General features: G+C 41.2%; 2 protein-coding genes across 5 annotated transcripts in view; one reads left to right on the top strand and one right to left on the bottom strand.

The window, feature by feature from the left end:
- Positions 1-21,097, bottom strand: part of LOC139073252 (uncharacterized) — a 30,412-nt gene extending 9,315 nt beyond the window's left edge. The window contains exons 1-2 of one of the 3 annotated variants that reach the window (XR_011521943.1): positions 21,035-21,097; positions 6,600-6,695 (exon numbers count right to left, since the gene is read on the bottom strand). Coding sequence is in view for 1 of the 3 variants with exons in the window: in XM_070556221.1 (XP_070412322.1) it covers positions 19,451-20,443 (993 nt within the window). In the remaining 2 variants the exon portion in view is untranslated. The other 2 variants (XR_011521944.1, XM_070556221.1) reach the window with 2 other exon arrangements.
- The window catches only part of LOC139073250 (uncharacterized), a 176,291-nt gene that overhangs the window by 97,822 nt on the left and 53,859 nt on the right, over positions 1-24,610 (top strand). Inside the window, exon 1 of one of the 2 annotated variants that reach the window (XM_070556219.1) lies at positions 18,754-18,893. The exons of the other annotated variant lie outside the window; for it this stretch is intronic. The gene's annotated coding sequence lies outside the window, so the exon portion shown is untranslated. Of the gene's footprint in view, positions 1-18,753; positions 18,894-24,610 lie in introns of those variants that run through there. 2 annotated transcript variants of the gene reach the window in all.

Genomic DNA, 24,610 nt, shown 5'->3' with positions numbered 1-24,610 from the left:
TCTATTGAATGAGACAGAGACGATTGAGAATTCTGGAGGAAGAGTAAAACATCATCTGCATAAAGACTGATCTTATGTTCTATTTTATTACACTTTATCCCTTTAATACCTGTTGTTTGCCTAATTGCTGCTGCTAGTGGTTCGATAAAGATAGCAAACAGTGAGGGGGAGAGTGGGCATCCCTGCCTGGTCCCCCTCTGAAGACAGAAGCTAGCTGATATTTGGTCGTTCGTCCTAACACGTGCAATTGGCGAACTGTATAATGTTTGTAGCCAGTTTATGAAGAAGTTCCCAAAACCAAATTTATGTAAAGTTGCAAATAAGAACTTCCAGTTAACTCTATCAAAAGCCTTTTCTGCATCTAGAGATAATATACTAGTTTCTATGTTTCTACTGTAAGAGAAATCTATCAAATTAAATAATCTACGCGAATTAGTGGACGACTGTCTACCCTTTATGAAACCAGTTTGGTCAGGGTGTATTAAGAAGGGGGTTACCTTCTCTAATCTTTTTGCCAGGGCTTTACAAATTATTTTGAGATCAACATTAATAAGAGAAATTGGGCGATAGCTGGTTGGAAATGCTGGGTCTTTGCCTGGTTTTAACAAGAGACTAATATTGGCTGAGTTCATGTTTGGCTGTAATCTGCCGCTCTCTTCGATTTCCCTCACCATTCTGAAAAATGTTGGAGCCAAAATGGTCCAGAATTCTTTGTAGAACTCTGCTGGGAACCCGTCTGGACCTGGAGCTTTCCCATTAGTCATGGATTTAAGGGCTTCCTGGAGCTCTGCTGATGTTAGTGGCGAGTCCAGGACTGCAACTTGGCTGTCTGTTAATTTAGGAAGTGTTATCCTATCAAGGAACTCATCGATCTCGTCATCTGATGGGTTTATCTGTGGTGAGTACAAAGTTTGGTAAAAGTCTCTGAAAGTGTTGTTTATTCTTTCAGGGTCATAAACTATATTCCCAGTTGAGTCTTTAACAGCAGATATGGTAGTTTTCTCTTTATTAATTTTTAATTGGCTGGCCAGAAATTTACCGGATTTATTACTATGTTCAAAGTTTTCTATTCGTAGTCTTTGTGCTAAAAATTGTGTTTTTTTGTCAATAATTCCATGAAGTTCTAATTTAGCTTTACGTAATTTGCTCAGTAACTCTTCTTCTGTGGATGTCTCTAAAGACTTAATGATTTCTTCTAACTCCTGGATACGTTTATTTTCTGTTTTTTTCTTATGTGATGAGAAAGAGATTATTTTACCTCTCATCACTGCCTTTCCTGCCTCCCAGAGAATAGATGCTGATGTTCCAGGCAGGTCATTATGTTCTAAATATAAAGCCCACTCCTTTTTAAAAAATTCTATAAAACCTTCATCTTTAAGCAGTGATGTATTAAACCTCCAGTTTTTGCTTGGTGGGATTGCTTTCTTGTTTACTAGAGTTAAAGAAACCGGAGCATGGTCGCTGACAACAATAGGGTGTATCTCAGTGTCTGAAATGTCAGCCAGCAATGAGCTGCTGACTAGAAAATAATCCAAACGTGAATGAGAGTGATGGACGTGTGAGAAAAAAGTATACTCTCTACGGTTAGGATGAAGAGATCGCCATGCATCACAAAGCCCATAATCACTCATGTACTGTTTAACTATATAAGTGGATTGCCAATTGCGCCGAGTCCCAGCTGTACTGAGCCTGTCTAAGGAATGCATCCAAAGATTAAAATCACCTCCAAGTATAAGTGGACAGTCCAAGTGTTCGGAGAGTACAGAGAAAAAATTATGAAAGAATGGAGGGTCATCAATATTTGGACAGTATATGCTCACAATACATAAGCGTTGGTTCTGTATAGTTATTTTTAACATTATAAATCTACCTTCTGGATCAGAAACTGTGTCCAGTACTGTGAAATTGATGTTTTTGTGTATTAAAATAGCTACCCCTCTTTGCCTAGAGTTATAGCAGGCAGAGAACATGCTGGGAAACTCAGGTGTTTTAAGTTCATCTGCCGATGTGGCAGATCTATGAGTCTCCTGTAATAATATTACGTCTGCTTGCATTCTTTTTAACTGATCAAAAATCTTTAATCTTTTATCTCTTGAGCCAGTTCCATGTACGTTCCATGAGACAAATCTTAGTGCACCCATAGATGTGTGTGTGAGTAGCTAAAATATGACGCCTTCATGTGAATAAGATGGAATAAGTATCTAAATGTATAAAATAGTATGTTAATAAATAACAGAAAAGTAAATAATAATAAGGATTCAACAGTGTTTGTGGTTGTATTATTTGACGCATAAATTATGATATTGTGTTGTGACTTAAATATATCCATGTGTGTGTGTGTGTGTGTGTGTGTGTGTGTGTGTGTGTGTGTGTGTGTGTGTGTGTGTGTGCGTGTTCCTGTGTGTGTGTGTGTGTGTGGGTCTGTGTGTGCATGTGTGTGTCTGTGTGTGTGCGTGCGTGTGCGTGTGTGTGTGTGTGTGGAGTCTGACGCAGTGTTGGAAAGTTGTGTGGTTGTGCCATACAGGTGTAAAGAAGCAGATAAAAAGAGGAAAGGAAAATACAGAAACAGGTTAAAAAAGAAGAAAGAACTAAAAAGAAAAGGTGATGGGGTGTGAGGTGATGATGAACAGGTGAACTCATCATCTAAAACACGGATCTAGCAGCTGTTTATTACTGACGTGCTCAAACCCAGTGAATCTGATAAGAAAAATAAAGGTCTGACCTGATGTTGGGCTAATACAGCCAGTCTGTCACTCCTCGCTCCTTGTAAAGTTTATTATCCACATAAAGCTTATCCACTGAGATGACAGCTCTCTTCCCATCTTGGATAAACTTTTTACGCAGCGGAAAGAGAACTCTGCGCCGATCCAGGATTTCCTTAGGAAACTGGTCATTAACGCTGAAGTCTTTGCCTTTGAGCTCTCTTCCGTGACTTTTAACCAGATCCTTCTGCTTAAAATGTTCAAATTTAGCCACGATGGGACGAGGTCGTCTGCTGTCCCCTCTTTTAGCTCCAAGGCGATGTACTCGGTCGAAGGTGATGTTTTTTACCGTTTCTTCGGGTATCTTCATTTGGGTCTGGAGAAAGTGTTTAACAGTGCGTTCGCAGTCCTCGGCCCCTCCCACCTCCTCCGACAGACCTGCAAACACCAAATTATCCCTCATGCTACGGGCCTGAAGGTCCAAAACCGTCTCCTTCAGAGTTTTGTTGTCCTGGGTGATCCGCGTCATTCCCTCCTCCAGGGAAGAAACGGACTCCCGCAGAGACGCGTTCTCAGCAGCGAGCCGCTCCACCTGCTCCTGGCTGAATTCCAGGGACTGGCGGAGGTTCTGAAACTCCTGGTGCAGAACCTCAAGCAGATGAAGACGCCCCTCAAATCCCAGAAGCCGTTTATCTATGGATTCTAATAATTCCAATATGTCCTTCCGGGGAGATGAGGCCTCAGGCGAGTCCTGAGGGCGGCTCCGCTTCGTCCCAGGTGTTTCAGGTTCACCTGCTGATTTCTTCGGACCCATAACAAATAACTCGAAAACTCCGTCAATAAAGTTCTGTAAACTTTCTAAATTTTCTTCACTTACCTCCAGATTGAGCGAGTTATACTTACCAGATTATTTTTTTGCGTTGTCAGTTTTTAAATTAGGCAAAAATGCATCTGAATTGTTTGTGAATGTTTGCTAACGAGCTGCCATCAGCTTCAAACGCTGCTGTGTCCGGTGATCGGCCGTCAGCGCATGCGCATCTCCTGTTCCTCTCCGGTCTGATCTGGAATCTTGAAGTTAAATTTAATACCTTTTCAAGACTTTTTCAAGATCTTCTCAATATTTTTTTTAATACCTCACCGCCATTTCAAGGTGTAACCATTTACAGTGATCAGTGATACTTTTAACGTTTCGGTGTGTTCGTGATACGCACCGGGAACGCCAGAGCGTACATTGTGGTTTTGAACTTTCACCTCGCCCGCCCTGGTGCTCTGAGAGGAAAATTACTAACGTACCCACAATAACCTGTTAGTTTTTTTTAAATAAAAATGACTAAATGCACACCCTTTTACGATGTTTTTGGGATTCAAACTGTTGGACGGCTAGTTCAGAAAAACATAATTACAAAAGCTAAGACTTTATAAAGCTGTGATAAGACTTTTTATTACTTTTTAAATGTGTCAGATGTGACAAACTTTAAATAGGGGAGGGGGGCTTACATATCACCTGTCCAGTACCTATGCAGCTTTGAATCTCATTCCTAAGCAGTTTCAGTCTAGGTCACACCTTCCTGCATCTAATCAACACAACGACTCCCTCTCAAAAGAGGCTAACGACTCATCAGGGGTAGAGAGGAGCTCCGAGGAGCAGGGTCCATCCAAGCACAGCTGCGCCTACTGCAGGAACAACAGGCTGCAATGTGACTTTGGGAGGGTTCCAGAATTTGTTGCAGATCCAAGGGACCAAAATACAATATCAAGAGTCTATGCTGGCAGCACAGACATCTGCGCTGGAGGGAATGACCAAGAGGGTTTCTGATCTGGAGCAGGCGCTTGCGTCAAAAGCTTGTTGTGCCAGAAAGTGACTGTTTGAAGACACATCTACTGAGGACCCTGTTTCACAGTCCCCTGTGGCCAACAACATGTGATTCCAGAGTTTGCAAGCACCAAATTTAAAGCTGACGCTTACTTCAACTCCCATCCGAGCTTCTCCATACCAGACAGAGACTCCCACTCGAGCCTCTCCCTCCTGTAGACCTGCACAAGAATCTACACTCCAAGACCACCCAGTACCAACCCCAACTCCGACACCAGACATTACTTTGAGGACTTTGCCGTCGGACAGAGAGGAGACTTTTTACAACATCACCCAGACGTGTACGCTGTCTTCATGAGTATTGTGCCATTCCAGACATATAACAGCTGGGTAAAGAAATGCAACTGGGCAGGCACAAACGGGAAAATGGTCCTTCCTGAGAATGTGAAAGAGCGGGTACATTCCTTAGTTTCCCAGTGCTTCCCTAACCTGAGTGTGGACCAGTGACACAAGGTATGCTCTCGCATAAATGATCCTGAGAAGTCCACGTAAAGTTGATCCTGAAACACCTCGTTATGGTTTCTTGCAACATGGAATGTGATTAGCGTTTAATTAATAGGCTTTTTTTTTTATTTTTTCCTCAAATAAAGTATTGGAAAAACATTTGGTTGTATGTCATTGAAATGTCTATTACTGTACTGGAGCCAAATGTCAGCCATGTGTGCCTTCTATCCATCTGTGCATTCACTTATTATTAATTATAGAATTATATACAATCTGGGCATAGAAAGTATTTCTAGGATTTATAGCTTGTTGGCAGCAGGTGTTACACATTACTGGGAAGCTTCAATAGCTATAAATACTGGTTTCCAACTTCTGTTAGCATCTGGGGTTGCTATATAGCTACTGTACCCCTGATGTTAAAGGCATAGCAATCGATCTTTTACTTCCGGGTGGATCACGTCAAACATTGGTCCGCATAACTGTCAATCATTCTGGCGAAGCCTTTGCGTAAGTCCGTCGTACGTGCTCGCCCCTGGGTCATTTTTCTCCTTGCGCATGCGCACTTTTATCTCAACAGGTTCTTATGAAAATGTCTGAGAGTCGCAAGAGAAAAGGTGTCTTCGAAGTCTACGAGAAGAAGAGAAAGGCCTCTGAAGTGAGAAATAAGACCGGAGTGTTTTTGGGAGACTATTTTCAACGTTGGCGTTTTCTGAGAGACGGTTGGGCTGTCCACAGACGCTGCGGTTGCCTGTTTTCTGCTCAACAGGTAAGCTAAAGTTCGGCATGCTATTTGGAGGAATGCATTTGAGATTACTGCTAGAAGAACTGTATGAAAATAAAACCTGTTTTATATTTGTGTGCACACATCAGCTTCTTAAATATTCTACTGGCCAAACAAAGCGCGTTCTCTGCTGACGTGATTCCAACATGGCAGCGCCCGGTCTGCATGTGAAAAAATAAACAAAAGATGAGAGAGCTGTAAACAGAGGAAATGCTTCTACTTGTTTTATTGTTGATAAGTCGCCGCAATCGTCATTTCAAGTTTCGTAAAGTATGTGTACGGTGGCTGCAAAGACGGAGCAGTCTAGGATTTTATGCCTATCTACCCAAACAGATGTGCTTTACTGACACAGAGTCCTTACGACCGTTCCGCCATCTTCATCCTGAATCCTTCGAGAGTGTAGTGTCAGCTGATCAATCCGCAAAGCACCGTTTAGTTTATTTATTTATTTATTTTTTACATGCGGACAGGGGGCTACTGTACCCCTGATGTTAAAGGTATAGCAATCGATCTTTTACATCCGGGTGGATCACATAAACCATTGGTCCACATAACTGTAATTAATCTGAACACATCTTTGAGCGGAGACATTAAAGACAATGTCCTGATGCATGAATCAAACAGAACAGTAAAACATGTAACGGATGTCATATTTAGTATAGCATACATTTATTAGAGGTAGTTTCAAATGTAGAGCTGGATGACCTTCAGAAGAATATACTTTAAAGAATATCTGTGGACATCCATATCCAACATTCTTACGCACATGCACCACTCAGTTTGTTTGCTGGGAACTTACCGATCCGACAGTGAATCCTGAATTATTGATACATCTGGAGGCTTTGGTCTTGGCCACTGAGTGTGAGTCAGCGGAGTGGAGGTGATGTTATCATAGCTGTAACAAATAAAGAATTTTAAACATATTAGTTCTTTGTTTATACAAAATCCAAATATAACAAATATTTCATATGGATGTCGAGTAGTATTGAAAGCTATTAAAGCTATGCAGTCTAATAAAGCCCCAGGCCCGGATGGGTTTCCTATTGAATTTTATAAAACATTTATTGGTAAACAGGCACCATTGCTTTTGTCTGTGTTTAACGAGTCCTTGGAATCAGGTTCATTACCACCTACTTTCACACAGGCCACCATAGCGCTCCTTCTCAAAAATGACAAGGACCCAACTTCCTGTGGTTCCTACAGGCCATTATCTCTGCTTAATGCTGATGCAAAGGTATTGGCTAAAGTAATTTTGTCTCAGCTTGAGGATGTGCTTCCTCAAATTATATCTGAAGAGCAGAACGGCTTTATAAAGGGACGGCAATTGTTTTTTAATACCCGTACACTCTTTAACGTTATTTACTCAAAGCATCTATCTCAACTTCCTGAACTTGTGATTTCTTTAGATGCTGAAAAGGCTTTCGATAGGGTGGAGTGGGAATACTTGTTTGCAGTTTTGGAGAAGTGTGGTTTTGGTGATAAATTCACTTGCTGGATTCAGCTTCTTTATTCATCCCCTAAAGCCAGTGTTCATACTAATGATGTTTACTCTGATTATTTTGCGCTGGGTCGTGGTTGTCGTCAAGATTGCCCTTTGTCACCTTTACTCTTTGCCATTGCCATCGAGCCGCTGTCCATTACATTAAGATCTTCTTCTGTATTCAAGGGAATCATCGGTAATGGAATTACACATAAAGTATCGTTGTATGCTGATGACTTGTTATTATATATGACTGACCCTGCTCGCTCCATCCCTGCTGTTTTAAGTACTCTGGAGAACTTCAGCTCGTTTTCAGGTTATAAATTAAATTTAGGGAAAAGTGAGTGTTTTCCTGTTAATACGGCAGCACGTCAACTTCAACAGTCCGATCTACCCTTTCGTTTCAGTCCCTCTGGGTTTAAGTACTTAGGGATTAACGTGACTCGCTCTCTATCTGGCCTTAAATCAGCAAATTTGTCTCCTCTTATATCTAGGATCACATCTGATATTCAAAGATGGGGTAATCTCCCCCTTTCTTTAATCAGTAAGATTAATGTTGTTAAATGAACATCTTATCAAAATTTTTATTTTTATTTCAGTCAATTCCCTTATTTTTGCCGAAACATTTCTTTGTTTCACTGGACAAGATTATTGGTTCTTTCATTTGGGGAGGGAAGCCGCCTAGGGTTTCTAAAACTTTGCTGCAGCAATGAAGATTTAGTGGAGGACTTGCATTACCTAATTTTCTAGCGTACTACTGGGCCGCTCACATCCATAAACTTTGCTACTGGCTAAAATCTTCTGGTTCCTCGTGGCGTAAATTGGAGCTATCATCATGTACAGTTGTGGTCAGAGGTTTACATACACTTGTAAAAAATATAATATAATGGCTCTACTGAGTGTCCCGGTATTTCTAAAACTCTGATTTTTCTCTGATAGAGTGATTGGAACAGATACTTCTTTGTCACAAAAACATTCATGAAGTTCGGTTCTTTAATGTCTTTATTATGGGTTAACAGATAAAAGTGATCACATTTGCTGGGTCACAAATATACATACAGCAACATGAACTAGCAATTTTGGTGACTTAGAAACGTGTCAGTGAACTGAGCTTCATAGCATGGCCTCTTAACTTCTTGTGAGTGATTCTGAGTGACTACAGCTGGTGACTTCTCTTAGGCCAGGTAAATAGGGCTCATTGGATACAAACGCCCACAAACACTACAATGGGAAAGTCAAAGGAGCTCAGCATGGATCTGAAAAAGTGAATTATTGACTTGAACAAGTCAGGAAAGTCACTTGGGGCCATTTCAAAGCAGCTGCAGGTCCCAAGAGCAACAGTGCAAACAATTGTTTGTAAGTATAAGGTGCATGGCACTGTTTCATCACTGCCAAGATCAGGAAGAAAACGCAAGCTATCACCTGCTGCTGAGAGAAAATTGGTCAGGAGGGTAAAGAGTGAACCAAGAATCAACAAAAAGCAGATCTGCCAAGAATTAGAAGCTGCTGGAACACAGGTGTCATTGTCCATAGTCAAACGTGTTTTGCATCTCCATGGACTGAGAGGCTGCCGTGCAAGAAGGAAGCCCTTGCTCCAAAAGCGGCACCTTAAGGCTTGACTGAAGTTTGCTGCTGGACAAAGACAAGACCTTCTGGAGGAAAGTTCTGTGGTCAGACGAAACGAAAATCGAGCTTTTTGGCCACAATGCCCAGCAATATGTTTGGAGGAGAAAAGGTGAGGCCTTTAACCCCAAGAACACCATGCCTACAGTCAAGCATGGTGGTGGGAATATTATGCTGTGGGGCTGTTTTGCTGCCAATGGAACTGGTGCTTTACAGAGAGTAAATGGGATAATGAAGGAGGAGGATTACCTTCACATTCTTCAACATAACATAAAATCATCAGTATGAAGGTTGGGTCTTGGGCGCAGTTGGGTGTTCCAACAGGACAATGACCCCAAACACACATCAAAAGTGGTAAAGGAATGCCTAAATCAGGCTAGAATAAGGGTTTTAGAATGGCCTTCCCAAAGTCCTGACTTAAACCCCATTGAAAACATGTGGACAGTGCTGAAGAAACAAGTCCATGTCAGAAAGCTAACAAATTTAACTGAACTTCACCAATTCTGTCAAGAGGAGTGGTCAAAGATTCAACCAGAAGCTTGCCAGAAGCTTGTGGATGGCTACCAAAAGCGCCTGATTGAAGTGAAAATGGCTAAGGGATATGTAACCAAATATTAGCACTGCTGTATGTATATTTGTGACCCAGCAAATGTGATCACTTTTCTCTGTTAACCCATAATAAAGACATTAAAGAACCAAACTTCATGAATGTTTTTTGTGACAAAGAAGTATCTGTTCCAATCACTCTATCAGAGAAAAATCAGAGTTTTAGAAATACCGGGACACTCAGTAGAGCCATTATATTACATTTTTTACAAGTGTATGTAAACTTCTGACCACAACTGTAAGGGCTCTTCTTTACCAGCTTTGCTCTTTTCCTCTTTACCCGTAAAACCCTCTCTGTATACTGATAATCCGGTGGTTCTTAACACACTCAAAATCTGGTTTCAGTTTAGACGGCACTTTAATTTTGTAATGCCATCCTCCTCGGGTCCTCTAACCGACAATCATTTGTTTCCCCCTTCACTTTTGGACTCGACATTCTCAGTGTGGTGTGACAAGGGTATAGAACAGTTTAAACATTTATATGTGGATGGTGTGTTCGATAGTTTTCCCAATTTGTCTTCTCGTTATGATCTCCCTATTACCCATTTGTTTCGCTATTTTCAAATTCGAAATTTTGTTGCCAAGTGTTTCCCAAATTTCCCCTCTTTACCTCCAGAACAGCGGTGGGAAACTACGTTATCTTTTATTCCTCATCACAGAGGAACCATTTCGAAACTCTATGATGTTATTCTGTCTTTTAGTAACCACTCTAAGGTTAAGCTTAGGGGTATATGGGAAGGAGAACTAGGAATTGGAATACATGAGGAGTCTTGGGAACAGGCTATAGCAAGGGTACGATCTTCCACCTCCTGCGCTCGTCTTGGACGTACTCAACTTAAGGTTATTCATAGGGTGCATTTCTCTAAGTCTAGACTTTCTGAATTGTGTCCAGAAGTGGAAAATAAATGTGATAAATGCCAGGGTTCTCCTTGTCACCTTCGCCACATGGTTTTTTTTTTTTGTGTCCTGAGCTACAAAGTTTCTGGACAGGGTATTTTGCTATTATGTCAACTGTTCTTGGGGTAACTCTTCATCCTTGTCCTCCGATTGCGGTATTCGGGATTCCTGACCGCTCACTTATACTGGACTCCACACAAAAGGATATCATTGCCTTCACACCCCTATTAGCGAGACGTCTAACATTGTTGCATTGGAAGTCTGCTAAGTGTCCTACTGTTTCCCAGTGGCTTAAAGATGTCATGTTTTTTTTTTAAACTTGAAAAAATCAAATATAAGTTGAGAGGTTGCACGGCCAAATTTTTTCACAAGTGGCAACCCTTTATCTCTTATTTTACTAGTCTAGAGGTATTACCTGTTTAAATGTACTTCTGTTATTGTTATATTCTGATAATATGTTTGATGGTCGTGTTGATCTGTGTGGGACGGGGGGTGGGGGTGGGTCTTTGTTTTGGTATGTTTTTGTGTTTAGTTGTCTTGTTTTATTTTTTTGTTATTTACCTAGAACAATGAGGAAAGGTTAATTGTATTTTGGTAATTGCAAGTACTGTTTTCTTCTTTCAATAAAAATGTTTAAAAAAAAAGGAAGTTTGATCCTGTTCACCTTTGCCAGAGTCCAGCTCCGAGCCTCCGTAGGCCAGCAGCCTCCATAGCTGAGTGGCTGCTGTAGTAAAGGGAGACCAGATTACCCACAAATTGAAACACTGTCCCACGTTGCTGACAGTTTTCCGTTTCATGTTTAAATCTTAAATTAAACAGTTTGTGAAGAGAAAGCAATGGCTGTTAATCCAGCAAGGACGTGGGATTTTATGCAGGAGCGCGCGCCGCGCATGAACCACACCAAAAGAAGGAAAGACAGAGCGTGCAGAGGTAAGACTGTCATGACCCTGCCATGCCCTGACCTGCATGCACCATCATTCATCTCATCAGCCTTCATTCATCACACCTAGTCCCCTCATCAAGTGCTGTAAGCAGACTCCAGGGGCAGCATGTTGATATGTGACGTTACTATTGTCTAACATCATTTTTTGAAAAATAACCAACACGGTGTGACCAACACAGAAGGAAGACACTGAGAGAAAAGCAGTGTTGTGACCACAGGTAAACATCTGTTGAATGTCAGCAAAAACAGGCCCTGAAGTCCTATGAATCCATGATAACAGACGTGCACGTTACTCAAACTTTGTTGTGGCCTTATATGATGCTTGGAAGTGTTCTTTTTGTTTTTTAAGGGATAGTGAAAATGATGTTGAAAAAATCAAAAAGTTAATTATTGTGCATTTAATGGAGGTGTAAGAAACCCTAGTCCTGGAGAGCTGCTACCCAGCATGTTTAGAGGCTACACAGCATTAACACACCTGATGATGATCAGCAGGTGATTAACGCCTCTGTAGAGCCTCATGAGCTGCTGAACATGTGAATCAAATGTGTTGAAGCAAGGAAACCTCTAAAATGTGCTAGAGGCTCTCCAGGACCAGGGTTCCCTACCCCTGCTTTTATGTGTGAGTGACTGGATGAATGACTTTAGAGCAGCGGTTCACAACTTTTTTCCCACAAGCACCCTCTTGTTTGTGTCCAACATGAGCCAAGCACCTTACAACCACAATCCCTACACACACACACACACATCAAAAGTGAATGATTCTACATTTTATACATCAATAAGGGGTTGTAACTCTAATACACAGTGTTAATTGTACAATTGTTTGTGTCCTGAGCAATTTATAAATGTAATTTTTTTTTTAAATATCATCTTTAGAGCCTCACAACTTCATCACAGGCACAAGTGTGTGGACCCCCTGCAATCTTGTGGAGAACCCATTAGGGTGCCAGGTACCCAGGGTTGGGAAACACTGCTATATACGGTTTAATGAAAATAGAAGCCATTTACTGTTTGCCGCTCTAATCATTTATTTGGTAGTACCTATGTAAAAAAAGATCCATTCCATCAATATGTGACATGAGAAGATCTAAACACGTGTACTGATAATACCAATGATGTACATTTTAACTGATCATTTGTAGTAAAGATTAACAGTTATGGCATGAAATTGATCACAAATATTGTAATGAAGTGCTCTGTAACAAAGGTTATGTGGATGCATTTCTTAGTCCTTGTTAGATTCAACGTGGAAGTTGTTCAACATGGTTTCACACGCTCTGCCTTGGAATGACTGCCTTCCAGATGCCAAGCAAAAAGACACCTTGGTGTTGTGACGGTGCAAACAGCAGCATGTAAACAACATGTAGGTGTTTGGTTGGAAGTGTAAACATGGAGTTGTACTGGACAAGACAGCACAACTTCAAATTTATGAGCCGAGGACTTGGTTGTCCTTTGTTTACATAAGAATGATGATGATGCACATTAAGGAAAGCAGCGCAAATGTTTCTTTCATATGCAAAGTACTTGTATTTTGGAATGGATAATTTATTATTTACAATTAGTGTCATTGTTCTCTATGTCACTTTTTTACTCATATCTGTCAAGTACTTGTATGTGTGTGAGAGAGGCCTATATGCGGGTCTTTGTTTTTTAATCAATCAATCAATCAATCAAATTTTATTTCTAAAGCGCTTTTCAAACAAAGTGTTATTCAAAGTGCTTTACAAAATGACCCCAGATTCCCATAACAGGTTAAAAACATTAACAAACATATGCAATCACATGCACACACACACAGACTCACACACACACACGAGTAAAAATTATATTAGGCTGAGTCCAGATGACCCAAGTAAGGTAACGCAAGGAAACGCCATCAGAAGAGCCGTCTGTCCCGGCAGCATCAGGTCTTCCACACTAAGTCAGGGCGCTCAGTGGAGGGGGAGCATAGACCCCCACCTATAGAGCGCCCAGGAAGCTACAGTCGACCACCGCTCCCGGGGCAGAGGGCCCCCACAGAGGAAACACTGGATTAAAATGAGTAAAAATGTAATAAAAGAGCTAATATAAATGACAACAATTAGAAAATAAGTAATAAATAAAATCATAGACAGTAAAATAATAATTTAAATAATAAAACTGTGCTAAAATATAATCATATAGAACATGCAAAGCAAGTAATAAAATATAATCATGTAAAACGAGAAATAAAACTGTAGTAAATATTTAGATAAAAGCTAACCTAAAAAGATGGGTCTTGAGTCTTGACTTAAAAACATGAACGTTCTCTGCGGCCCTGAGGTCCTCTGGCAGCTCGTTCCAGAGGCGAGGGCCATAACACTGGAAGGACGCCTTGCCGTGAGTTTGTGTCCTGACTTTAGGGATGACCAGGAGACGCCTGCCAGAGGAGCGCAGAGTCCGCGAGGGTTCATATGGTAAAAGCAGTTCTGATAGATAAGAAGGCCCAAGACCATTAAGACACTTAAAAACCATTAGAAGAACCTTAAAATTGATCCTGAAACATACGGGGAGCCAATGCAATGATTCTAAAACTGGTGTCATGTGCTCCCGCCTCCTGGTCTTCATCAGGACACGTGCTGCCGAATTTTGTAAAATTTGTAAGCCTGAGATGCTCTTTTTGGGAAGACCAGAAAGCAGGGCATTGCAGTAGTCTATCCTACTGGTGATAAAAGCATGCATCAACGTCTCCGTATTGGCCCGAGAGAGAATGGGGCGGACACTGGCGATGTTCTTTAGATGATAAAAACCTATTTTTGTGATATTTTTAATGTGTGGGATAAAAGTCAGCTCAGAGTCAAAAATCACACCCAGGTTCTTCACTTGATCAGATGGATTAAAAGACAGAGATTGTAATTTCGGTAAAAGCTTCTCTCTCTGGGCCTCAGGACCAATGACTAAAACTTCAGTTTTGTCCTGGTTGAGCTGGAGAAACTTCTCTGCCATCCAGGATTCGATGTCTAAAATACAGTTACCGAGAGTCATCCGGAGACACGGAGATGTACAACTGTGTATCATCAGCATAACTGTGAAAGTTGACCCCGTGTCTCCTGATGACACTGCCAAGAGGGAGCATATAAAGATTAAAAAGCACTGGACCTAAAATTGAACCCTGGGGCACACCACATGTAATCCCATGGACCCTAGAGGAACAGGTATCCAAACTCACCATGAAAGTCCTGTCTGTGAGGTAGGATGTGAACCATCTATGTAAAGCACCAGAGAGGCCAATCTGTTGTAAACGAGTTAAAAGAATAGTGTGGTCTACCGTATCGAAGGCAGCACTTAGATCCAGTAGAACCAACACTGTCAACTTCTGTTTATCATAATTTACTCTAAAATCATTTAAAATCTTCAGAAGGGTTGTCTCGGTGCTGTGGTTCACCCTAAAACCAGACTGAAATTTCTCTAGGACATTAGTGTTTCTAAAATCATTTAGTTGATTTAAAACCAACTTTTCTAAAATCTTGCTTAAAAATGGTAAGTTGGATACCGGTCGATAATTGTTTAATTCATTAAAATCTAAATTGCTCTTCTTCAACAGGGGCCTCACCACCGCCCCTTTAAAGGCAGCAGGAAAGACCCCCGTCTGAAGTGAGCAATTCATCATGGTTAAAATCTCATCACTAAAAGATCCATAAAATTGTTTAAAGAATGAAGTTGGAATTGGGTCCAGAACACATGTGGTGGGTCTCACTGAGGAGAAAACTTTATCAAGAGTCTCAGCTTCTACCAGGACAAAACTGTTCAGTGTTTCCTCTGGTATAGACACACATTCAGATTTATCTAAAACCTTATTACTTATGGAGGATAAAATATTCCGTCTGATGGTGTCTACCTTCCCTCTGAAGTGGGCTGCAAACTCCTCACAGAGTGCATTTGAGGGTGTTTTCTGAGGTGAAGTGGATGTACGGTTTAAAATGTTGTTTATGGTGGAAAAAAGTATTCTGGGATTGTGTTTATTGTCTAGAATGAGTTTGGAAAGGTATGCGTGTCTTGAATTTCTCACTGCGTTATTATATGATTTAAGTAGCTCTGTATATATTTGATGATTTATAGTTGTTTTGTTCTTTCTCAATCTCCGCTCTGCAACCCTGCAATTTCTCTTTAGTTTCTTTAGATTTTCATTTCTCCACGGTGAAGCATGTTTTGAATAAAAACTTTTGATTTTAAGTGGAGCGAGCAGGTCGAGAGCGGATTTCAGTCTACTGTTAAAATCATTGACAGTAAAATCACAAGAGGCAGTTACCGGAGTGGGAGGGATCTTTCTAAAAACTTCAAGAAAACCTGCAGCCACTTCAGGGGTGAGATGACGCTTCCTTACAGTTCTCACAGAGGGTTCCAGCTGGATAAAACTGGTGATGCTAAAAAATACACAGTAGTGATCAGATACAGCCAAATCAATAACAGAGGACACACTGGTGGACAGGCCATACGTGAGGACCAAGTCCAGGGTGTGTCCTCTGTTGTGAGTATTTTAAGTCTTAACACTGAGGTGTACTCTACATCACAGCATGACTTAAATGTTGTGAGACTATTACTTTACTCTGTCTACATCATCTGTTTACATAAGCATGATGATGGACATACTGACTGTCCCACAGACTAGGTACAGGTCTAGAGGTGATCGGGCTTTCTCGGTCTTGGCTCCTTCTCTCTGGAATGAGCTTCCACTTGATATTAAACTGTCACCTTCGCTGCATGTTGTTAAGAGTCGTTCGAAAACTCATTTTTATTGTTTAGCTTTTATGTGACTTGTATGCTTTTATGCTCCCTGTTTACATTTTGTATGGTGCTTTTATGTCTGTATGTTGTTTTTATCTCTTTTTTATTGCTATCTGTGTTTTTACTGTATTTCATGTTCAGCGCCTTGGGCTCCTGCAGAGGCAGTGGAAGGTGCTGTACCAATAAAGATTGATTGATGATGCACATTATAGAAAACAGTTTTCACTTTTGATTCATAAGCAACGTATTACTATTTTGGTAGAGTTGATTTTGTATTTTAAATCTTTTTCATTGTTCAGTCAAGTGTGTGTGTGTGTGTGTGTGTGTGTGTGTGTGTGTGTGTGTGTGTGTGTGTGTGTGTTTGTGTGTGTGTGGTACATTTTAGTGTGTGGTGCCTTTTCAGTTGACATATTTGATTTGTGATTTGTTTTTGGAGAAGCAGAGATAAGCAAAGGTGAGCAGGTGCATTTTTTTGATAAAATTATTTAACCTCGTAAAAACGTTCATATGCAAACGACCAAGTGTTAATGATCCACAAATAAAAACTTTGACTGTTAAATTTTGAAAGTATTGATAAAGAGTACTAGGAAATTGGTTATCAGCAGGGGCCATTTGTGGGTCACTACAGTTTACAGTAAAATAAATGAAAAATCAGAGATGTATTTTTTTCACAAACGTACTTGTTGGAGTACGTAGAGCCGGTTACTGTTGACCAGCAGGCATGATTTAGTGACGACAACTTTTACAGTGTAGGAGCTACAGACATTTCAATGATTTAAAAATTCAACAAAAATCAGACAAGTATGTTTTCTAAAAAGTAAATGCTGTAAATGCACAGTTAGAGATTATTTTTTAAATATTCTGCAGAAAAACTACAGAGGTCCAGACCTCGATGTCCTCAATGGTAGATACGGCCATGGTGGTGTCTAATAGTGGGTAAATGTTTTGTTTTTACTCACGCAGCTCTACACAGATTTCCATGGGATCAGAAATCAGAACCTGCAACACTCCTTTTCTTGACTGGACCTGTAGTCACCTCAACATCTGATGCTGTACAGAAGGAGGAGGACAGAAACTTCAGCAGCGAGCTCTGAAGAAGACTGCAGTAGTAGTTGAATGTGTTAAAGAAGAATGGTGGTGAAGATGACCTCCATCCTACAAAACCCCTCCTACCCACTGCGTTCCACTGTGGAGACCATGGACAGCTCCTTCAGAGGCAGACTGAGACATCCCAGATGTGAAACAGAACGCTACCGTAGGTCTTTCATCCCCTCTGCAGTAAGAGTGTAGAACTCCTCAGTTTAAGCTGTACTGGCATGATCCTGGTACACAATAACACCAATGCAGTATTCAGTATGTGTTCAATATTTGTGCAATACCAGATTTACGTGGTATGTCTGTGTCCCTTACAGCATGCTGCATAGTTCTGGAACCCAAGTTTTTCATTTTTATTTGTAGTTTTTAGTGGTCGAAGGTTACAATAATAGCTTATGGCCTATTTGTTATTATTTCTCTTCAAATGATTCTGGTGAGTGCTGGTGCTGCTGTAACAAGTGAGTTTCCCCACCGTGGGATCAATAAAGTCTGTTCTATTCTATTCTATTCTATTCTATTCTATCAATCGCTTTCTGCTATGATTAATAATGTATCTTCCTTCAGTGCATGTAACAACTCTGGGGTGGTTTTTGATTTTAAAAAAATCATAAACAAGTTGACTCATGAGTCAAGTAGTTTTCATACCTCCAGATTTTTGAAGAGAAATCATAACAAATAGGCAGTAAGCTATTATTGTAACCTTCGACCACTAAAAACTACAAATAAAAATGAAAAACTTGGGTTCCAGAACTATGCAGCATGCTGTAAGGGACACAGACATACCATGTAAATCCGGAATTGCACAAATATTGAACACATACTGTCACGAACAGAACTCGGAAGACCTGAAGACGCCAAACACAATGAGAGTAAAATAAAAAGTCTTCATTAGGATGCAGAGTTACCGGAGTTGGGCGAGGCTGGAGACCGAGTCGGAGAGGAGGCGAGGGTCAAAACCAGATCGGACATGCAGATACGGGGAACAGGCAAGAGGCAAGGCTGAGGACAGGCGAAGGTCGTGGAGGCAGGCAGAGTACAAGGCAGGGGTCAGGAGCAAAAACGAGGTCCGGAGGCAGAGATCAGGCAGGGTGGATGGCTGGAGAATTTACTGGCACAAAGTTTTCAATAATCTGGCCGAGAACTGGTGGCTGACTGGTGAATATACAGCAGGGGAAGCAGGTGTGAGTGCTGAGCTGAGGAGTCAGGAGCAGGTGGAGTGGATGAAGCTGATTACAGGAACAGGTGAGATGAATGGAGTTGATTGTGATGCTGACTGAGGTTGCTAGGGAAAACAGGGCTTGGCTGGAGCTTGGTGAGGGGACCAGGTGAGCTGAATGAAGAGGCAGAGGAGGGTGAAGGATGGGAGTCATGACACATACTGAATACTGCATTGGTGTTATTGTGTACCAGGATCATGCCAGTACAGCTTAAACTGAGGAGTTCTACACTCTTACTGCAGAGGGGATGAAAGACCTACGGTAGCGTTCTGTTTCACATCTGGGATGTCTCAGTCTGCCTCTGAAGGAGCTGTCCATGGTCCCCACAGTGGAACGCAGTGGGTAGGAGGGGTTTTGTAGGATGGAGGTCATCTTCACCACCATTCTTCTTTAACACATTCAACTACTACTGCAGTCTTCTTCAGAGCTCGCTGCTGAAGTTTCTGTCCTCCTCCTTCTGTACAGCATCAGATGTTGAGGTGACTACAGGTCCAGTCAAGAACAGGACCTGTAGGGTACAGGGTCCTAACAGCCCGTACCCTCTGGGGGGTACTTCAGGAGGATGGGGTACCAGGCCCTCTGATACGGGCTGTAAGGACCCGGTACGACTGGTGTCAGAGCTCGGTCTGCATTGCCGGCAGTTAGTCGAGCTCATTTCTGGTGAGAGTCGGCTGCCCTGATGCAACAGGGTTTGTACTGTATTGTATAATAAATAGTTTTATATTTGACATGTTTGATTAGAAACTATAAATGTTTACTAAATATATTTGTATATGTCATAACCTGCCTTCATTTTATTTCTTAAGAGTAAAATCCCTCTACTGTGGATTTAGTTCTGTGTTATAATCCAACCCCTCCTCTTTAATCCGGGCTTGGGACCGGCAGAAGTGACCCAAAAGGGAAACCCTGGCAGAGTTAGTTGGTTTTTTTTTTATTTTTTTATTTTGTTTTATTTTTATTTATTTATTCATTGGTTTGGTGCTGGATGAGAAGCTCGTCCATTTGCCCTTTTCTGTCAGCTGTTATCTTTTTAAGGCGTAACAGATTTAGGTGTTACACCTCTGAGCCAGAACCTTCTCCAGAACAGAGTGAATGCTGCCCAGAAACAAGCTGTTTCCTCTCTTACTAAAATGCACTCTGTCTGGGAGAAAAAGAGCGTTGTTGAAGAACCTGACCTCAGGATGCTCGATGACCAGGCCCCCAAAGCTCTTAACGGCCCTCCTCAGTGAAGAATTAACCTGTTTTCTGTTGTTGTTAATTCTTCCTGGTTGCCCGTATCCCCACGACTGCCGTTCGTTGATGGCGGAAAAGGCTATTCTCATTTCCGGAAAGTCCTTATGGAGGTGGGACAAATCCTTTTGGATCTGAGAAGCCAGTTCCACCGGGGAAACGTGACCCAGATCGTTTCCTCCAGCGTGGACGACCAGAATATCTGGAGGACCGTGTGTGCGAGCCTCGGAGTAAAACCTGGGAAGGACACCACCCCAGCCCATGCCTCCTTTCCCAAACCATTGGACCTTAGCTCTGAGTCCAAAGTTTGGCCCAAACTGCTGCTGAGCCGCCTTTTCACCCCGTCTGATGTAACTGGATCCAATCATCCAGATTACTGGAGTTCGAGGCTGCTCAGACTTGATGGTAGATGCAGTTTTTGGGGGTTCGGAGACACTTTTGGGTCCTGAGTCCGTCCCTTTCCTACAACCTTTGAGACGGATCATAGTGGGACGTTTCTGCTGAGGTGTCTCTCTTCTGTAGTACTGGGAACGAATATCCTGAGAACTGACAGAAGGCTGGTACTGGTTTGTCTCTCTTCTGTAGTACTGGGAACGAATATCCTGACTACAAGCAGGTTTTTGGAGCTTTTCACCAGATTCCTGCTGATCTGTGCCCTGAGTCCCACAGTTAGTAGGCAATGAGGCTTTTGGGTGGACCTCACTGACCTGAACCTCTGTGTTGAGAGAAGAGTCAATTATTTCATCATAATTGACCTTAACTCCTCGTTCTACGATTTCAAACCAAGAAAGACTTTGTGTGGTCTCCATCTTTAAGACGTGTGAAATATTGACGGGTTTGAAGAGAAAACTGTGACAAAATTCTCAACTATCTGTCCCAAACAGTCAGAAAACTGAGGAGAAACAGTATGTATCGAATGGAGTCACGAGTGTTTGTGAGCTAGAGACTTGTCTCTGAGATCTGACGAATGCTGTTCTTTGGTCTCTGTGAAAACCAAGAGTGATGTCACCAACTGCTGTCCTTTGATCTATGAACTCACCAAGTGAAGAAGAGCACTACCTTAATCCTTTTATGTACGTGTCTGTGCGTGCGCGTGCACGCGTATACGCACGCGCGTCCAGATTCTGAATTGTATTTTAATCATTTTATTAGAAGCTAAATGTTGCTGCTAATGTTTTTACTCTACAATCGGTGCAACACAAATAAAAGCTAACACTGAGTTAGCATGTTTGATTTTCTAAAACGACGACATTCGGGCAGAGTTCACGCAAGAAAAGCTAACTAATATAGTGTGATGATGAGAAAATAACCTGACACGGAACTAAATGGCAACATTAATATTAAATGGTTGTTTTCTGCTCGTAAATACTGAAAGTTTTACAGGGAAAAAAACGACTTACCGGTCTTATTTGAAGCAAGTTTGAAAGCAATAACAGTGGCGTCGCAAAAAAACAAAATTGGCGTCGCTTGATGATGACGTACGTTGAAAACAAACTTTATTGACAAATAGATACAAACAAAATATTGTGCGCATGTTTTTCATGGACTGAAATTATTTTATGTGAATGTGGGACCAGAGTTAGCAGCAAATATCTGACAAAGAAAAGGAGATGAGTGAAACATTTATTTATTTAATAATTTATTTATTGTATTTTTTACTTTTTTTATTTTTTTAAGATAATGAATGAAACATTAATAAAAACATCTCCCTGACCGTATCTTCCTCAGATGAGCTGGAGGTTAAATAAATTGTTGATCATTGTAACAACAGCCTCCACTGACTGTGATGGTATTGTTGGTTTTTAAGGATTATTGGTGGTATTCTAAAACCATTAACTTACATATATAATTTATCCTTTCAAACTGGTTTCCTCTGAAAGGCAATAGCCAAAAGGTTTAAGCAGGGTAATAAACATCTACAACTAAGGCCAGTGTCACTCCTTCCACAATGTTCAAAAATCCTGGAAAACTGTTTAAATGTAGGCTAGAAAACGTGTTAACTATATATATGAAACACTAAACCATAGTCAGTACAAATTTATGGAAATGAGGGACTTGTGATATGAAACAAGACACCAATCAACTAAAATGCATTGTTGTAAACACCTGCAAAAGGCTCCCGAGCCTTTAATGGTCTCTTAGTCTAAGTTGCATTAATTTTGACTCTGGAAAATAAAATGTGCTCTAATGTTATTTTGTTTCTCTGACAGACTATATGTGTCATTTCATAAAATGTAATGCCCCCATCCCCACTACACACACACACACACACACACAGCAATGTATTAATGAGAAAAAGATAGTAAAACAAAAAAAGACTTTTATATTTCCTGTGAATCACACGGGAATAATGCGAGGATCCAACCTGAGGTCAAAGGTGAGGTTTTGCTCAGAGGAAACAAACCTGATACCTAACAAAAGAAGCCACAGACTCAGAATCACTGAACACTTTAATACATTTGAACGCTGAACCTTTGAGTTTATAATGACCTGAAACCCAACTTTCAGTCCCTGAAAGCAGAGAAAAGCTCCCGAAAAGTCTCGCCTCACATCGAGCAGAGAGCCATTTGTCCCTTTGGTTATGAACATCTAAACTATAAAATCTACAGCAGTACAACGTGGACGATGGTGGTGGTCACATTCTTTACTGTCCCTGTGCTATTTACAGTTATAAGCTAAATATGATTTATTAATAGAAATAAGAATAAACGTGTGTGGTTGGCACCAGTCTGATCCACTGAACAGGAAATGATGCAACATTTGATCTATTCAAGCTGATTTAGTCCTTATTAACACACACAAGCAAAACACGTGTTTTCTAATAGAATTCAATTAACACAATTTAATTAAGTGTTTTGGACTTTATTATTAGGATTTTTTTATTTCTTAAGTTTTCATGTGAATTGTCAAAAGTCCCATTTTTGCATCAATAGATGAATAAATGTGTGATTCTTTACTTCATCTAAAATGTTTAAATCCAGTTCCTTAGAGGTGCAGCAGAATGTTTCAGTCTGATCATCAGATTTTCTGCTAAAAGCCTAGATTTGTGTTCAAGTTTTTTTTATTGTCTAAGAATATACATGAAGCCATAAAAATGATGCTAATCACTTAGCTTTTTTACTTGAGCCTGCTGAACACACATCTAGCTGTTCTGGGCTAACTTGGCACACAGCAGGAGCAGAATGAGCTTTTTCCTCAGATAGATGCAAAAATACTAATGTGCATCTTCCTGTAAAGTCCAGTAGAGGGCAGTGTGGGGCAGTAAATAAACCCAGGTGATGTTCTGCAGCCTTACTGGGGTAGAGGTCACTGCGTGTTTCCATGAAACATTCATGTGTTCAGTTTTACCGCTGACTTTATCCTCTCAGCTTTCTGATTCTGTGACCTGTTTTATCGCGACCTCGTGATCCAGAACACAAACCAGGAATTCACGGATGTTTTCTCCATAAAACTGGAGTTTAATGACAACGAAAAGGTGGATTACAGATGTCGTCTTGTTTCTTTTAAAAGTAAAACGCTCATCTTCACAGGTGGAGGCACTGACAGCCTGGTCCTCCAACATCCGCCTCATCTCAACAGGAAAGAGGGAGTCGTGTCGTCCATGTCCATCCGTCCAGTTCAAGAACCATAAACCCACGTTCTCCAAGTCAAACCTGCAGCTCCTCCATCACCTCCATCACTATTGTCCTGGGTCCAGTCAGGATCAGGTTACTGACGGTCCGGTAGTCGTGGCAGAGGACGTTCAGTCCATTCACGGACACAACATACTGACACACCTGGAGACACGAGGACAGACAGGAGAGACGATGGAAACCTGACTGCTTTCATGTTTATTACATATTAGTCATTTCATGTGTTTTACACTAAAGATCAGTTCTTCAAGTTTGAGCCTTAAATAAATCAAAAGATTGACACACATCGGAATAGCCACGGATTGACAAATGATGGTGTTAAAGCTGTTTTAGTCAAATCTTAAAGACTCCATATTAAATCATTTAAATATCTTTACTTGGAGTTCGGGTTGTGAAGGAAACTTCTGCTCAATGTCTGTAAAACTGACTCAGACATTTTTGTATTCAATTCCAAAAGTCAGCCACGCGTGGACGAACATCCAATCATTAGTTTTGAAGAGTTTCATTAGAATCCAGAAGTGGTCCATGAAGATTTTGCAAACATAAAAAAACACACAAATGCACAGGTGAATGAATCAAACACACCCAACACAACCCGTGGAAGGATTTTCCCTTCATCTGTTGTGCTGTTGACTTGATACTGGCTGGTTTAGATTCCCTCTGAAACAGAAAAGCTCAGTTTTTCTGTATGATTGCTGCAGCCAGCACATTTCCGTACTGATGCTCCTCAGCTGTGATCCTCAGAGAAAAAAGCTCCTTTCACCGTTTTAGCTAAACATTCAAATCATGTTTATTCCAGGTGTTCAGTTATAAAAGAGGAGTGCAGGAAATCCCAGGCCATGATGTAACCAAACACAGAAAGGGTCAGTGAACCCGTCCAGAACTCCAAGGTCATAAAGATGTAATTGAGGCTGTTTAACACTGGGAACATCAGAACAGCCACGCCTGCATCACTCATCTAACCAGCTCAGTGGCCTAGTGGTCTGTGTGTCCTGAGACTGGGAGATCGTGGGTTCAAATCCACGGTCGGGTCATACCAAAGACTTAAAAATGGGGCACAATGCCTCCCTGCTTGACACTCAGCATTAAGGAGTTTAGCTGGAGGGTTAAACCCGCGCACAGCCGTGTCTGCAGCTCACTGCTCCCTCAGAGGTGGCTCAAATGCGGAGAACAAATATCACCAGTGTGTGATGACCGACCCAATCAGAGCTCTAAAAATCATCCTTAACACTGTTTGAGGGCAAAAAAGACAAAGATTAGAACTTCCATCCCAACTATTTCCGCGACTTCAGAGGCAAACTAAAAGCTGCTTGAGAGGCTGAGTCGGGCCGCGTGACGTGCTCT

Source organism: Nothobranchius furzeri, chromosome 11 (genome assembly GCF_043380555.1).
Source record: "Nothobranchius furzeri strain GRZ-AD chromosome 11, NfurGRZ-RIMD1, whole genome shotgun sequence".
NCBI classification, from domain to species: Eukaryota; Metazoa; Chordata; class Actinopteri; order Cyprinodontiformes; family Nothobranchiidae; genus Nothobranchius; species Nothobranchius furzeri.
Note: the sequence above shows the minus strand (reverse complement) of the source record. Positions and strands in the feature narration are given on the sequence as shown.